Raw genomic sequence first — 17,815 nt, 5'->3', positions numbered from 1 at the left:
CGAGGATGGCACCCTGCTATCTTTTCTGACGCTTACCAGCGACACAGGTCTCCCAGCTGGGCAATTCCTACAACACGCCTCCATCATCAGGGCATACACGCAACGATGGGGGAGCATTACTGAGGAACCACCCACTCATCAACTGATACAACACCTACATGTCATGGGCAATGGCACACACGTGGTACACTGATTAACCCAAGCGCTGCTGTCCCACACACAACATACATTACAGCCGCTACGTGACAAATGGGCAACAGACAGGGGGAGGGACTGGACAGATGGAGAATGGGCGATGATACAAACAGGCCCCAAGAACGTCCCCCGAAATGCGCGTTTTAAGCTGATTCAATTTTACATACTGCATCGAGCGTACCTCTCACCGGACAAAATAAATCGATATTTCCCGGGCGCCGCAGCCAGCTGCCCGAGATGTGCTCTGGAGGGTGCGGACTTGCTACATATGCTATGGCATTGCCCGCAGCTTCAAACATACTGGCAGACAGTGCTACCAACTTTAGAGCGCTGCACTGCCATGCCGGTGCCACATATGTGGGAAGCATGCGTACTAGGCCTATTCAAGCGGACCAAACACAATAAGGTTCACTCCCGTTTCTGGGACCTCGGCCTCCTCACGGCCAAAAGGCTGATAACGAAACATTGGAAATGTACCACCCCACCCCTAGCGGACCACTGGCGCACCTCCCTAGACAATTGGGCACAAGCAGAAAGCATAACACTCCACAATGAGGAAACGGCGGGACTGCGAAAGTTCCCGATCGCGACACTATGGCACGAGATGTTGGACTCCCTACATAGAGACACTGGGACGCCGGCTGGTGATACCCCACCATGACCACCATGTAGACACCCCACCTAGCACTCCACACGCACGACACCCCCCCCCCCCGATACCGACCCATGACACTCCCTGACACCTGCAGAACTCCTGTAGTCCATACTCGAAGGCACCCAAGAGCTTCCGATGCACTGATACACCCTAGCTCCTTAACACACACCACGTCCCCAAGTTGGGCGACCATAGCCCCCGTTTCACATATCCTTTGTCGTTTTCCTTTTTATTTTCTGGTTGTGAGATTCTGATGTCATCTACTTCACAAAGCCGACACGGCTGGAACATTTGTACTGTAATTCTGTTGACATGTATGCAACGCTGTACCACTGTAAAATATGTTGCGTCCCGCGACCATGACTGGCATTCTTGTGATGCGGGAAAAAACACAAAAAAATGCATGATGTATAATTCAAGTGTTCTTTACTCCTGTGAATCCAATAAAGGATATATATATTTTTTTTAAAAAATGGAGAAGACGGGAGTACACACTCATATCAGCCTATGCCCCGCCCAAATTACAGACAGACACTATGAAGGGGATATCAGACATAATTCTCAATACATCGCACACGATCCAAATCCTTGGGGGGAATTTTAATGATGTGATGAACTCCTCCGCAGACCGGACAGGTGAGCGAGATAGATCTCAAAATAAGACCCCTCTAGCTAAATCTATGGAGATACTGGGCCTCCTGGATGTGTGGCGCTGGCTGCACCCAGACACACAGGCGTTCTCCTTCTTCTCCGGGGCACACAAAGTCTACTCTCGCCTGGACTATATCGTCATGGCACGACAGGCATTGCAAGTATCTGACTCGGCGGAATACTATGCTCGAGGGGTGTCTGACCACTCCCCCCTAGTAATTCAGACAGGTGGACGAAAGAGGAGGGGTCCCGGGACCCTGCGACGCTCGGCCTGGGATTTACAAAACCCGGACATTAGGAAGGGACTCCGAGCCGACGTGAAGGTGTTCTTGAGAGAGAACGAGGGATCTGTAGAATCCCGAGTAGTCCTATGGGAGGTGCTCAAGGTAGTGCTTCGTGATAGGGCCCACTGTTGACTGGCGGAGGCTATAAGGAAGAACCAGACTGAGGTACAGACCCTAGAAGCGCAAATACTACAGCTAGAGCAGGAACATTTACTCACGAGAGACAAAGGGACGCAAAGACGCCTTGCAGATACTCATGCACAATATAGGCAGCTAGTGGCGGGAGAAGCCAGGACGCAAGCATGGCAACCTTGCACCGCATATATGATGTAGGTGATAAATCTGGGAGACTATTGGCCTGGCTCAGTAGGAAGGAGAGAGACGAACGCTGGGTTGAGAAAATAAGGGTGGGCCCGAACTCTTGGGCTTGCACCAACGATAAGATGGCTGAAGCATTTGCCGAATGTTATGAAACTTTATACAAGGCCCGAGATCTGGGTTCCAAAGCAGAGACGCTGCAATATATGGCGCCTATCACCCTCCCAGCACTTGCGAAACTGACTGTGCGGATCTAGAGTCCGACGTCACAGAAGAAGAGGTTCGAGAGGCGCTGGCTAAACTCCGCACAGGGAAGGCCGCAGGTCCTAACGGCTTTCCTGCGGAACTCTTTAAGAGCATTACTGACCTCCTGCCGCGACATTTACTGGGCATGTTTCGGGATGCCGAAGAGGAGGGACAGTTCCCCCTGGATCTTAGACAAGCTACGATTGTCCCGATCCACAAACCGGGGAAGCCCCCGTAAGACTGTACCTCATACCATCCCATTTCCCTACTAAATGTGGAGGCCAAGATATATGCAACCATACTGGCTTCGCGCATGAGAAGGGTCATCCCAGGGTTGATACACATGGATCAGACAGGGTTCATTCCAGAAAGGGCCACCAGATATAATTTGAGGAGGACACGTAACTGGCTACATGTGGTAAAAGATAGAGCTGAACCACATTGGTTCATGTTCCTCGACGCCGAAAAGGCGTTTGGCGCTGTCCATTGGCCCTTCCTAGAGGGAGTACTAGAACGGCCGGGTTTTGGACCCAAATACAGGAGGAAAATCGGTCTACTGTATGCAGGCCCTGGGGCCCGGGTAAGGGTCAATGGGGTGATGTTGAGGACTTTTTCCATACAACGGGGAACCCGGCAGGGATGCCCCCTGTCACCCCTGCTATTCGCCCTGACAATTGAGGTGATGGCCTCCGCAGTCAGACAAAACGAGAGGATCACGGGGTTCTATATCAGCCAGACAGACACGCGAGATGAAAAACTATCCCTCTACGCTGATGACGTCCTCCTCTTTGTCACACGGCCAGAAAGTACAATACCGGCACTGTTTGATGAACTGGCAAAATATGGCGCGAGGTCAGGATACCAGATTAACTAGCACAAATTGACACTTTACGATCCCTAAGGGCGTGAGGAATGGCCTCAGCTGCCACAGAATCTACAGACGACCGAAGAAGGCTTCCAATACCTGGAGATATTCATCACTGCTGCGAGAGATACCTCATACGATCGTAATATCGCTCGGATCGTGCGTGATTTCAAAGCTGACGCAGATAGGTGGCAGTCCCTCCCCCTGACAATACTTGGTAGGGCAGCGAAGTTCAAAATGATATCTCTCCCAAAATTCCTCTATGCCTTCCAAAATGAATATTACCAGATACCGTCCAAGACGTTCCGAGACATACATGCGGACCTTCGGTCATTGCTATGGTTGGGGAAACACTGCAGAGTCGCACTGACAACGTTACAGAGACATCAATATGATGGGGGGGGATCTCTCTACCTGACCTAGAGACCTATTACTGGGCAGAACACCTAGCCCCCATTAATGACTGACTCCATGCACCCGCCACTCACCCCACATATGCTCTTGAACGATACCAAATGGGTACACACTCGAGTGTACACTACATATATGAGGGGAAGGGACAGGCTGGACTACTGACGGCCACAAGGATTACACTGGGGGCATGGAATAGAGCCACGAATGTCACTGGATGGGCACACAGGGCTACGGAGCAAACACCACTATGGGAATGCTCCTGGCTCAAAGAGTTACGCAAATTGAAAGGGTTCCAGGGATGGGACGACATCGGCATCTCTACGCTAGGGGACCTCATCAAAAACGGAGCGCTGAAACCCTTTGCTTCCCCACAGACCGAATTTGGGCTACAGCGCTCTCAATTCTTTAAATACATACAATTAAGACATGCTTACTTGGCGGAAGGGACACTGCGAGAGCCACTCCCTGAATACGCACCACTAGAGGGCCGTTTGCTGCAAGAAAAGATCCCTGGGAAAGCGGTTTCCCTAACCTACAAAACAATTATGAATAATAGACCGAACACACTGGCGGGCCTCCAAGACACATGGGAACAGGAAGTGGGTGAGATGGATGAGGTAGATTGGGGGGGGGGGGTACTGGTGCATCCTAGAGAAGTAGCAAACAAATCACGCCTACGCCTAATCCAGTTTAATATCTTGAACCGGGTATATTACGACAGAGTGAGGCTATGTAAAATGGGGAGGGTGTCAGACCCCAGCTGCTTACGATGCAGGCATGAGAACGGGACTTTCCTACACATACTATGGTCATGCACACATATACAGGCCTATTGGAGCGCGATCACCACTGAATTGAGCAACGCACTGGGGATAGACATTCCACTGGAACCGAAGCTGATCCTGTTGGGAATGACCAATGATATAGATTTGCCCCGCCCACTGCTAATAATATGCCTAGTGTTGTCCTTGGTGGTGGCCAAGAGAGACGTAGCTAAGAAGTGGGGAGCGGCCGACACGCCTCAGATAAAGGAATGGAGGAAGGGACTAGACATCTACATGGCGGCAGAAAGAGTCACATATAAAGCAAGAGGCTGTCCGAGGAAATTCCGTAAAGTATGTTGTAAATGGAGACGCTACCATGGCCTGGACGGGGGTCTCTGAAGGGACCAAAACAATTATGAGTTGGCCAGTAGACGTAAGGGAAGTAGTGGGACCCAAGATGATGGGTGGGGAAACACAGAGAGAACTGTGATGGATGAACATTTGGACTGTGATAATGAGGATTTACACTTTGACGGGAGAGGGCGGGATGTGGGGTTAGGGACACAGGGTTACTACCTGATGATGACATGCATGTTCTAGGTACTGCCTTGTGGGGAAAGAAATACAACTGTTCTACAAAGACTGTACTGACAATTTGCTATTGCCTCTTGGGGTTATGACAGTTTATACGTTGGGGAATGGGTGGAAGGGGAAAAAGAAAAGCAGATGCAAGAACTTCCTGCTGAACAGTTGCAATTGTCTTTTGTTATTATGCTTTTATTGCTTTTACGGATAACGCCGCCCGACCTCCGGGATATGGGTTCACTGGCTGTGTCATGTTTTGTTTAACGACCTATGCATTGCTACTGCCGGAAGCAGGAATGTTGAAAAGAAAGATTATGCACTATACGAATCTGCAATAAAAAATATTTCCCAAAAAAATTAAAAAATAAATGAATATAATCAAACCATGGTGTCCAGCACGGTACAATAAGGGGGATATAGCAGTCTGGCCCCAAACAAACACAGAGCACTGCACCCTCTTACCCGTCCAACTGAGGCTGCACCATATTATGGTTCTCAAAGAAAGGCCCAAGGATACTAGCCTACAGATTGCTGAAGTTGAAAATGACCAAGGTCCATTCAGGTGCCTCAGAAACTTTTGTGCAAAGACACATGACAATGACCACCGGCGCTGGCTGATCGAGTGAGGGGGAAGGGGGGTACATCAATCACATTTTATCTAAAGCTTCTATACTTTTACTATGACCATTCTTTTACCTGCTCGTTTTTAAGTTCTTTTTACTGTAATGATTTGAATTAATTGTACAGTCAATAAACATATTCAAATACTGATTAATGCACTGCGAAGATTCAATATCGCGAGAAGGAAACAGACGAATGCACTTGTTCTGAGATTAAGACAAGCTAATATGAGGAAGACAAAGAGGGTCATACAGAGTACTGCTCAATAAAATGGAGAAATGAGCCAATGTCTTCTACAGGAACTACAAATACAATCATAACCACACTTGAAGTAAACTTCTTGGTACGAAGACAGCTTTAAAAGGACTATTAGCAATTCAAGTTCAAGGGACTAGGTGTAGAGTAGGAAAATCGATCGACTAACGGTTGCTGCAGTCCACTGAGATGTCGGAAGCAACATAGGCAGAGTCCTTGGGTGCCACTTCCTTATACTCCTATCGCTTTTATGCATATGGGCTTTATGATTGGCTTCTAGTTTTGCCAAAAATTAAGGCAAGTCTTTAAAAACTATCTAAGAGGGGTAACATGGCGCAGTGGCGGTATTTTGGGCAGGGGCTTTTATCATTATGTAGGAATGAGAGAGGTTTTTAACACTAAAGAAATAATAGAGAAATGTACACCATGAAAGACCAAAAGCCTGTTTACACCTAAAGGTTACCCCGCGAGAACCCATTCTTCGATCTCGCTGGCACGCTTCCTGAAATGAAATATGAAGAGCGGTGTAGGTGTCTGTACATTTAGAAGTGTAGTCTACCTGAGGGTGTCGCAGCATGTAGTTTACAGCATCCTCAAAATATTCCAAATGGAATTCTTTCATTTGCTTTGGGAGGTCCTCATAGCCGTAGTACGCTAAGGCCAATGTGGCAAAGCCACGACTGGCTAGAAGACTCGCTCTGTACTCAGGAAGGCCCCCGCCAGTGCCATAAATGTCAATAATACCAGGGAAGGGGCCGGGCCCTGTAAGAACAGAAAAAAAATTGAGAAAGTCTGATCTTCAGAAACTCCATGTAAGCAGTTAGTCACGCGGATTTGTTTTTTACCGTTTTTCAGCCATAAGCATTACCCGTCACCCACCTGGAGGCTGGAAAAGGGTTGCTCTGACCTTGCCCTCACGCACGGGGACCCTCTGCACCCCCTCTCGCAGGAAGCAAAGCTTCGCTCGTTGGTGACCTGGGCAAGGAGCTGACCAGGGGTGTCATGACCCTCGTACACTTCAAAGTCCACAAAAAAGGGGGTCAGGACATCTCTCTTCACCAGGCGCCTGTGTGGGGTCTCTGGAAGCAGCGACCACCCCAGCCCCATGGGCTCCACCCCCGTGTAACTGCCCCCCAGGGCTGGGGAGATAGTCAGGTCCAGCCTGTAGTGTCGTTGTAGTGTCGCAGCTGCTAAATGAACCACGCAGACAACTTCTATTATTCAGGAGCTTCTTTATTCAGGTGCTACAGCCATGGTGGTCAGCAGGGAACTGCCCTTTCGTCCCCCAGCTCCTCCCTTTCCTCCCGCCCTCGGTCTTCCCTCGGGCTGGTCCTAGTGCCTGGTCAGTGTGGTCACTGGGCACTATCTATCTACTACATTACACCTCCCCCCTCGGTGGATAGTGGCATAATGACAATGTCCCTGCTTGAATTACAAGTTCATTTTGTTACGGTTCTTCGATCAGACGCGATGGCTTCTTAATCACGCGTCTCGGGCGTGCTTGCAGGTCGGGGTTGTCGCTCTCATTGTCGTCGGTGACCTCCATTGTTAGTGGGCTGTTGGTTGTCAGTCTCTCCGGGTCCTCCGGCTCTAGTTTGGGATTGGCCAGTGATTCGGTGACAGTGGGTCCGCACTTTTTGAAGTATGTCACATTTCTGGTGAGTCTCTTTCCTTCAGTCTCCGCGGTGATCATGGTTCCCTTTTGTTGAATTACTTTGAGTGGGACCTCATTATATCGACAGTCAGTCTTTCGGTGCTGCTCTTGTCTTGCCAGCACCCAGTCTCCTTCTTTTATTTGCGGGGGTGCCGCGTGACGTCGCTCATCCGCATATTCTTTCATCTTTTCCTTTTTTTCTTTGTCTCTTGCCGCGATCTCTTCGTGATCAGAGTCAGAATCCATTTCCGGCGCAGTCAGATTCATCATCGGTATTCTGGTGCGCACTGGGCGTCCTAGCATGATGGTGGCGGGACATTTGCCCGTTGTGGAATGAGGCGTGTTTCGATAGGCCCGCAGCATCTCATCAAGGGCTGTTTGTGGGCGCTTTCCGGTGAGTTCAGCTTGCTGTAAGGTCCTCTTGATCGTGGCCATGAAACGTTCAACCATCCCGTTGGCCTGGGGCCATAATGGTGTGATCTTGCGATGTGTGAAGTTGAGGTGTTGGGCGAACTCAGCAAAGTCGTGGCTGTTGAAGGGTGGTCCATTGTCCGACTTTACCACTAGGGGGATTCCCCAGGCGGCAAAAACCTCTTCCAGGATGGGTATGGCACTTGATGCTTTTGTAGACGTGCACAGCTGGGCGATGGGGAATCTGGAGTATTCGTCCATGATGACCAGGACGTGTTGGCCCGATTTGATCGGCCCGTAGAAGTCAATGGCTACGTGTTGCCAGACGCCCTCTGGTAGTGGGGACATTTGTAGCGGTGCAGGGGGGTCTGGACGACTTACGAGTTGACATTGCAGACAGTCCTTCAGTGTCGCTTCCACCATCTGATCTAGTGTTGGGAACCAGACCCTTTCACGGAGTGCTCTTTTTGTAGCTACTACACCCCGGTGTCCCTCATGCGCTAAGTTGACGACCCCTTGTCTGAGTTGTTGTGGTATTACTATTCTTGTGCCTCGTAGAACGAGTCCATTGGCGGCTATCGACAGTTCTTCACGGACATGTTTGAATGCCGCTATGTCGGTGTTGGTTTGTCCATTGCTTGGTTTGCATCTCCAGCCGTTGGTTTGGATCATGAGTTTCACCTCTTGCATGGTGGTGTCGGTTTGTGTTGCTTCACAGATTGCGTCCAGTGGAACAGCCGGAGGCCTCGCTTGATTCACTACGAAGTGAATGTATTCATCCGCTATTGAGTGTTCTCGTTTGTTGTCTTTGATGGGGTGTCGTGACATGTAATCTGCTGGGTTTGCATCTTTGCCTGGCTTGTGGATGATGGTGTATGTGTACTCTTGCAGCCTTAGGCCCCACCGCTCTATTCTCGGTGGCATTTTTGCTTTCGGGTTCCCGAAGATTGTTGTTAGGGCCTGGTGGTCCGTTATGAGTGTGAAGTGTTTTCCAAAAATGAAGATGTGGAAGTGTTCACATGCCCAGACAACCGCCAGGCTTTCCTTTTCTGGTTGCGAATAAGCCCTCTCTGTGTCAGTCAGGCTTCTGCTGGCATACGCTACAATGTGCCTTTGATCTTCTTCCCTGTCATACTGTGCTAGGATGGCACCTAATCCTACGGGACTGGCGTCCACCGTTATCTCCGTCTTCATTGCTGGGTTGAAGTATGCTAGGTTCTTAGCTGATTCAACAGTTCTCTTGATTTCCCGAAAGGCTCCTTCACACTGGGTGGACCACTGGAAAGATTGCCCTTGTTTAGTGAGCTTCCTTAATGGGTAGCTTAGTGTGGCATAGTCGGGGATATATCTGGAACAGTAGCTGGCCATGCCTAGGAATGATCGTATATCGCCAACGTCTTTCGGGCTTGGTGTGTCATTCAGCGCTGCTACCTTTTCTGGGTCTGGTTTCATTCCATTTCCAGAGAACAGGTGTCCGAAAAATTTTAATGTTGGTTTGTGCAGTTCACATTTGGCTTCGTTAAGTGTGAGGTTCGCGTCCTGCAGTGCTTGACAGACCTGATTCAGCGCCTTGTTGTGTTCAGCCTCCGTTGCTCCGTATACGAGGATGTCATCGCTGTAGTTCAGGACCTGTGGGATGTGGTGTATTGTTCTCCTGATGGCCTCTTGAAATATCTCTGCCGCTGATGACACTCCGAAACTTAGCCTCTTGTATCTGAATAGTCCAAGATGTGTCGAGAACGTTGTGATGTATCTCGACCTTTCGTGCAACTCTAGCTGATGGTATCCTTTGTTGAGGTCCAGTTTTGAAAATATCTTTGCTCCGTTGAGGGACGTGATCATATCACTGATGTGTGGGCCAGGATGTCTCTCTCTTTCAATGGCTGTGTTGGGCGCTCTCATGTCTACACACAGACGAACTTTGCCAGCTTCTCCTTTCTTTGGGACCACTACGACCGGGGAGACCCACGGGGTCGGTCCTTCCGTTCTCTCGATGATGTCTGCCTCTAGCAGGTCTCTGAGTTCCTTCTCCACAGCTTCTTGGAGGTGAAATGGAATTTTTCGGTGGTGTTGGGCCACTGGCGTGACTTGTTCATCTATATGTAATTTTATTTGACAGTTCTTCAGTTTTCCTAGGCCTTGGAACAGGTTTGGGAATTTTCGGATGAGTGCTGGTTTGTCAGTGACTCTGAATAGGATGTCTACCAGTTTCAGCCGTTCGGCAGTTGCCAGGCTCAGAAGGCAGTCGGCTTCGGGCCCTTCAATGACGTGAATGTATGCTGGTATCGTTCGGCCTTCATAGGATAGGTCAGTTTCAAACTTCCCTAGGCACGGCAGTGGCTTTTCAGCCATCCACGTGTATACTTGCACATGGGCCTCCATTAGTTCTGGTTGTGGATTCATCCGGTGGTATTCAGTGGCTGGTAGGTAGTTGAGCGTTGCCCCACTATCGAGCACAAACTGGGTGGGGTGAGAGCCAACGTTGATGTCCAGACGTGGATATTCTTTCAGTTGATCAAGGTCTGCTACCCGATAGAGGTATTCCTTTCGAGGAGCAGGTGATGGAGATCGAGATTCTCGGGAGGATGATCGCCGAGACTGACATGTTCTGCAGGAGCGGTCACTTGATTGTGATGCCCCGGAGGATGGGTCACGTCTGTCTTCGACAGCCCTGGCATGATGGCGACTGCTTGAGTTCGGGTGTCGTCGATGGCTTCCCTTGTGGTCACTCTTTGGTATGGCCCCGCACATGCTTTCAAAGTGGTTGTCTCTCCCACATTTCCGGCATTGCTCTCCCAGCGCTGGGCATGCATCCGCATGTGGGAAGTCGTAGCCGCATCGGTAACATTTGGTGTGCTTATCCGAGCGTCCTTTCGTGTATCTCTTGTCTTTGTGCCCCCGGTGAGATTGGTGGTGGTGTTTCTTGGATCTGGATGAGCGATCACTTGGCGGAGACCGCCTAGGTTCGCGCCTAGACTGCATCCTGAACGCTCGTTCTGGTCGCTCACTTTTTCCGCCTTCCATGCTCTTTGCATGCTCGTCCGCTTGTTCTTCTATTCTCGTCATGTCCACGATGTCTGTTAATGCATAGTGTTTCTTCAGCAGCTTGCGTCTCAATGGTTCGGAGAGGCATCCTTCGATGACTCTTAGTCGCATAGCGTCTTCCTTCGAAAACTTCTCGAACTCGCAGTATTCTGCTAGGCGATCCAGACGAGTCACGAACGCCTCCATTCGTTCATCTCTCTCTTGCACGGCCCGGTTGAAGGTGTACCGCTCATAGTCAACATTCCTTTTGTGTAGGAATTTACCGTTTAGGGCCTCCCGTGCTTTCGTGTAGGACGTCAGAGAGTCTGCTGGCAGTTCTTTCATGACCCGTCCACCGTCCTTGCCAATCAGGTTCCTGAGGAATAGTAGTTGCTCTTCCTCGGTTGTAATCCTGGACGCTTGTATGAAGGTGTCAAAGTCTTCTATCCATTCTTGCCACCGCAGACTCATGCTCCTGCCCGATTCGACAATAAGGGGCTCGGGGCGCCGCAGGAGAGAAGCACGCGACGTGCTCTCAGAGGCGGGGTCAGGCATTGTTCGCTCGTGGGTCTTGACGCCTTTTTGCAGTCTGTGTTCGCTCTTTTGTCTGTTCTTGTTGCACGCGCCAGTGCTTGTTTGTCGGTTTCGTTGCACTCGCCCGTGCTTGTTTGTATGCTCAGTTGCACTTGCCTGAGCTTGTTTTTTTTCCGTTGCACTCACCAGTGCTTGTTTGCAGGTTTCGTTGCACTCGCCAGTGCTTGTTTAGTATTTTCGTTGCACTCACCAGTGCTTGTTTGCAGGTTTCGTTGCACTCGCCAGTGCTTGTTTAGTATTTTCGTTGCACTTGCCTGAGCTTGTTTTTTTTTTTTTTTTCGTTGCACTCGCCAGTGCTTATTTAGTCTCTTCGTTGCACACGCCAGTGCTTGGTTTCCTTCTTTCTTGTTTTTCAAGACTCTTGCCTGACTTTAAGATGGCCGCCGGAAATCCCTCGCAGGGGATTGGTCAAATCTGCCTGACACCAAGATGGCCGCCGGGAATCTCGTTTCTGACGGGATTTCGGCCTATTTATTTGTATTTTAACCGGGAGTCTGGCTGGGTCGGCGTTTTCACTCACCCGGACCGCGATCCGCCGCTGGATGTACAGGTGAGGTAGTCTTCATCTATTTCACCGCCGAGGTGGGCACTCGGTGTGTGGATGTCTCAGTACGCCGTCGCCGCCGAGGTGGGCACTCGGTGGGCGCTTCCTAGGTCCGCGTCTCGCCACGCCGTCGCCGCCGAGGTGGGCACTCGGTGGGCGCTTCCCAGGTCTGCGTCTTGCCACGCTGTCGCCGCCGAGGTGGGCACTCGGTGGGCGTTCTTTCTGGCTGCACGCCGCCGAGGTGGGCACTCGGTGGGCGTTTTCCTTTTTTCGTCGCAGCGCGCTCGAGCCTCCAAGCGTGGGGCGAGCCGGGGTCAGTCGTCGCGGGTCAGTCGATCGCCGGTCGCTGCTGGGTACACGCGCAGGGTGTCTTAGACCCTTCGTCCCATTGACGCAGCTCTATATTCAGGAGCTTCTTATTCAGGTGCTACAGACCATGGTGGTCAGCAGGGAACTGCCCTTTGTCAGGGCTCTCCCTTTCGTCCCCCAGCTCCTCCCTTTCCTCCCGCCCTCGGTCTTCCCTCGGGCTGGTCCTAGTGCCTGGTCAGTGTGGTCACTGGGCACTATCTATCTACTACATTACACAGCCCCCCGCTGCTGTCCGCCCTATACTGGGCGGAGGATCGGAAAGGCACCCCCGTCTCATCAGTGAGAGAAGCCCTGAGTGTGACCTCCTGCAGCGGCGAGAGACCACTCACTGAGATCTGCACAGGGTCATCAAACAGGCACTTGGCGGAGGGGGCGATCCGCACGCTCACTGTGGACATGGTAGCTCTGCTGAGGGCGGCACGAACCCGTCCCCCACCACCTTGCTCGCCCGAAGACAGATAGATTCTGTGCCTTTCAGCGAAGTGCGGCGTTTCTTAATGTTGTGAAATGTCACCAATCTGTGAGAAGCGTCTGCTGGGACACGCGGGGTCATGGAGGGTGATTTGACACCTGTCAGCGCAGACGCTAATCCCACCCTCTGTGGTAGCAAACAGCAACACAAAAGAGAGACTACACCGAGCTACGTCCATCAGGAACTGTCGAGAGTTCGAACGTCAAGTTGTACGTCACAGAACAACAAGCATTGGCTTAGTTAATGTAAATATGGGCGTGCCTTAAAACACGTAGGCTAAAAGTTTGTGCTTAACATAGTGTGCTGCCCGACTGGTATTTTGTTGTTTCTGTCTTTAAATCCAGATATATGATACAAGTAACATCATACTTACAACAAATCAGGACTAATGGCTTTGTCAGTAGTTGTTTGTTGCATAAGATAAATAAGCAGCAACTGCGGCTTGTATATAATATTGAAAAAGCTTCCACATAAAGACCTGGTGACACCACGACAATGTTGCTGCTCCTTAGTTTCGAAAAGAGAAGAGAAATCCCGAGAGAAATTGACTCTCTTTAAAGGATTTCTCTTCCCCTATAAAGCATGACAAGCATTGAAAATGCAATAGGTCTCGCAGCATTAGAGTTAGTGCTTTTAGAATTGTTTATGGGTTTTGTAAATCTTTAGCATTTTTTTTTCCTGTAGCCAATGCTAAAGAATTAGAAATAAAAAAAAGCCATAAACAATTCTAAAAGCTCTAACTCAAATGCTCCGAGACCTATTGCACTGTGTGAGGGTGAGGGGTTGAGGGTGAGTGAGTGAGGGTGAGGGTGGGCGAGGGTGAGTGAGGGTGAGTGAGGGTGAGTGAGGGTGAGTGAGGGGTTGAGGGTGAGTGAGGGGTTGAGGGTGAGTGAGAGTGAGGGTGAGTGAGGGTGAGTGTGAGTTAGGGTGAGGGGTTGAGGGTGGGTGAGGGTGAGGGGTTGAGGGTGAGTGAGGATGAGTGAGGGTGAGTGAGGGGTTGAGGGTGAGTGAGGGTGAGTGAGGGTGAGTGAGGGTGAGTGAGAGTGAGGGTGAGTGAGAGTGAGGGTGAGTGAGGGGTTGAGGGTGAGTGAGTGAGGGTGAGGGGTTGAGGGTGAGGGGTTGAGGGTGAGGGGTTGAGGGTGAGGGGTTGAGGGTGAGTGAGTGAGGGTGAGGGGTTGAGGGTGAGTGAGGGTGAGGGGTTGAGGGTGAGTGAGGGTGAGGGTGAGGGGTTGAGGGGGAGGGGTTGAGGGTGGGTGAGGGGTTGAGGGTGAGGGGTTGAGGGGTTGAGGGTGAGTGAGGGGTTGAGGGTGAGTGAGGGGTTGAGGGGGAGGGGTCGAGGGGGAGGGGTTGAGGGTGAGTGAGGGTGAGTGAGTGAGAGTGAGGGGTTGAGGGTGAGTGAGTGAGGGTGAGGGGTTGAGGGTGGGTGAGTGAGGGTGAGGGTTTGAGGGTGAGGGGTTGAGGGTGAGGGGTTGAGGGTGAGTGAGGGGTTGAGGGTGAGTGAGGGGTTGAGGGGGAGGGGTCGAGGGGGAGGGGTTGAGGGTGAGTGAGGGTGAGTGAGTGAGAGTGAGGGGTTGAGGGTGAGTGAGTGGGGGTTGAGGGTGGGTGAGTGAGGGTGAGGGTTTGAGGGTGAGGGGTTGAGGGCGAGTGAGTGAGGGTGAGGGGTTGAGGGTGAGGGGTTGAGGGTGAGGGAGGTTGAGGGTGGTTGAGTGAGGATGAGTGAGAGTGAGGGTTAGTGAGGGGTTGAGGGTGAGGGGTTGAGGGTGAGTGAGTGAGGGTGAGGGGTTGAGGGTGAGTGAGGGTGAGGGTGAGGGGTTGAGGGTGAGTGAGGATGAGTGAGAGTGAGGGTGAGTGAGGGTGAGGGGTTGAGGGTGAGGGTGAGTGAGGGGTTGAGGGTGAGTGAGGGGTTGAGGGTGAGTGAGGGTGAGGGGTTGAGGGGGAGGGGTCGAGGGGGAGGGGTCGAGGGGGAGGGGTTGAGGGTGAGTGAGGGTGAGTGAGTGAGGGTGAGGGGTTGAGGGTGAGTGAGTGAGGGTGAGGGGTTGAGGGTGGGTGAGGGTTTGAGGGTGAGGGGTGTCCCCAAACAGAAAGTTCCAAACTTTGCCAATGTCAAAATTGAATGAGTTTGCTCAAGCAGCGATTTGCTCCTTTGGCATACACAGAACTAAAGATGCTTAATAAAATCTTCTTTTTATGTCCGAAATACAAGTGCCAGACATGCAAGTTACTGAGGCTCCTTGTTTGAGGAATTTGATAGATGATAAATCTCAACAACTATGGAGCCTACTAATCAGTTTACAAAGCGCAGAATAATACATGCGTAAAGACACGGTTTACGGAACAAGAACTACATGCTTATAGCGGTATCTTTTTTTTAGTTTTATATAGCGCGAACTAGACCCGAAGATATCGGGTATAAGAGCACGTTACATGAGCACCAGTTTTGTTACAGATGGACACATTCATATTTTTTGTTTGTTTGGGACGGGGAGATTACTTAGGTAATTTGCCAAGAATCAAGAGGATGTTGAGCGTCGTTCCCGATACTCGAACCCGAGCTCCCAGCTTTAGAGGTCGATCGCGCGAGCCTTAAGCCTACATCCTCTGTATAAAAGAGTTAAAGAACACCGTTTTAACTGACTTAAACATATATTTTTTTAAACAAGTAATGAAAATCGAATGCATAAATTGAAAGCGGGATAAACATGAACCAATTGCCGCTGCTGTTCATCAGCAGCGAAGATTTTCTACACTCTAGGGCACTTCGATATTACTAAGCTTTACACATTCTAGCCGGTCGTGTTCTAGCTGGCACTTTTTTCGATTCAATAAAACTTTTAGCTACACATACCTAACCCCACGAAATCTAGAGCGATGGGATCTATGGCTCTGTCTTACATTTTCCACAGCAATTGTTATGAATGAAATTCCTTACACACCCAAACTTAGAAAATAAGTTCTACGATAAGGTGGGAAGAAGAAAGTCGTCATTCACAATAGTAAAGCCTTACTTCTGTTAGAATGCTTCTGTAAGGAGGATAGACAGGGAAACGACAAGGGGTTACAAATATCACACCATGGTCTGGGCGAATTGTATATATATATATATATATATATATATATATATATATATATAACCTATTATATAAGGAAGCTGCCGGGCATTATAAACACCGCCACGGTCCTACCTAAAAGAAGTCGCGGTGTAGCCATGTCGAAGTCGGGTCCGTAACAGTCTGTGCCCCTGACTGGGCCGGCTGTGTTGTGGATGGGAAGAGGAGAGTCTGAGTGCAGCAAACCCGGATGAGTCTGGCATTATCTACCTGCCAATGCCATGCGCCGCTCCCTCGTCTGCCCCGGATCTCAAACCGTGGCTCCCGGTGATTGGTTTGCTCGTGGCTCCATCTAGATTCACACCAATCACAGTCAGACGGGTAGCCAGAAACCGAGCAACCGCTGTAGTTGGATGGACATCATTGGATGACTGCAGCACAGACCCAAAAGAAAGACTTCGAAGGTGTGCTAAATAGCGAGGCGAAATGAAAATTGATGTACTCACTTTCAACTCCGTCCACACACGTGTTAGTTATAAACATGGTCTAAAAATATTGTCTAGTCTGTGGTACATTTTTCTAAAAAAATTGCGAATAAACGTGAATGGGGGGAGGAGGGAGGAGAAATGCGTCTCGGCCGGAGCAGGGAGAGCGGGCTTTGGAATGACACGGCCGGCCGGTCGTGAAACTGAAAGCATGGCCGGCCGGCCGTGAAAGCCTTTGATGCGGCAGGGGAAATGCGAGACGGCGGGAAGGGGAGGGGGCGGAGCGGGTAAACAAAGACGGACGTGCACGCGCTTTTAAGCTCAATGCGCATGCGCATTGAGCTTAAAAGTCACGGGCACTGCAAGGAATCGCCACGATTCCTTGCAGTGTGGATAAAGAGTTGATAAGTCCCCCTAGTCTCGCTTGCTCGATGCGCATGCGCATCGACAGGCGAGACCTAAAAAAAGAAAGACCTCCCGTGCCAGGGCACAAAACAGAGCCCGATAGAGACCCGTTTTCGAGGTCTCCGTAAAAAAACTACCGGTGCTCAGACCCGGTGAGACCCGGCCCACTTAAAGCCCTTTCTATAAGTCTCTGCTTTGGAACCTTATGAGCAGTGCTTTAAATGGGCCGGTACTCACCGGTACTGAGTACCGGCACTTCCAAATTTCCGAGCCGTCAGTACCGGCACTTTTTTTCCAGTCATGGAGAGTACCGGTACCATGGTTGATGGCATGGCAGGCAAAGGTTTGGTATCAGCTCCAATGCGGGACAAATGCCGCTCTACGTTTGGATCTCTCAGCAGCATGGAGCCCCTGAAAGAGACTTTTACAGAGACGCTGTTAACGTTCAGTAGTGCTCTTTAGAATTCCCCACACTGTAGGTGTTGGGGAGGGCTTGCTTAACGCTGTGATTAACAGGACAGGGTCAAGGCAGACCCTGCACTGTTGATTAGGTGTTAAACAACCATTATATATGAAAGTGTTTAAGCACCCACGCCCCCTCCCCTCTGCCCCCTGTTAGGTGTGCAAAATAGCCTGGCCTCGGGCTGCTGGTGAGTAATCCGGTCCATCTTTCCCAAAGCCGGGTTTCTTCTGTTTGTTTTTTCCAGCACAGGAGCTGCTTTCCTTTGTGTGGCCGCATTTACATGTCAACAGCGACGGATCCATGGGTGTGAAAGTAGCCCTGCAGGGAACACTGCAACACTCGAGAAATGAGATCAGGTGACAACCCGAGATAACATAGAAGGAAGGGGGAGGGAGGATTGTAAAAAAAGTGAGGTGACAGCTTAAGTTAGAATTGCCACTTTTTTCATATAATGCCAGATATTCGTTTAGTTTTGAAATGGGTGCCTAGGAATT

The 17,815-nt window shown here is 50.5% G+C and overlaps 1 protein-coding gene across 1 annotated transcript in view; it reads right to left on the bottom strand.

The window, feature by feature from the left end:
• Nucleotides 1–17,815, bottom strand: part of LOC147689764 (acyl-coenzyme A thioesterase 1-like) — a 114,439-nt gene that overhangs the window by 57,962 nt on the left and 38,662 nt on the right. The window contains exons 2-3 of the mRNA XM_086939436.1: nucleotides 12,839–12,920; nucleotides 6,413–6,615 (exon numbers count right to left, since the gene is read on the bottom strand). Coding sequence (XP_086795562.1) covers nucleotides 6,413–6,615; nucleotides 12,839–12,920 — 285 coding nt within the window. The remainder of the gene's footprint in view (nucleotides 1–6,412; nucleotides 6,616–12,838; nucleotides 12,921–17,815) is intronic.

Source organism: Lissotriton vulgaris, chromosome 9, assembly GCF_964263255.1.
Source record: "Lissotriton vulgaris chromosome 9, aLisVul1.2, whole genome shotgun sequence".
NCBI lineage: Eukaryota > Metazoa > Chordata > Amphibia > Caudata > Salamandridae > Lissotriton > Lissotriton vulgaris.
Note: the sequence above shows the minus strand (reverse complement) of the source record. Positions and strands in the feature narration are given on the sequence as shown.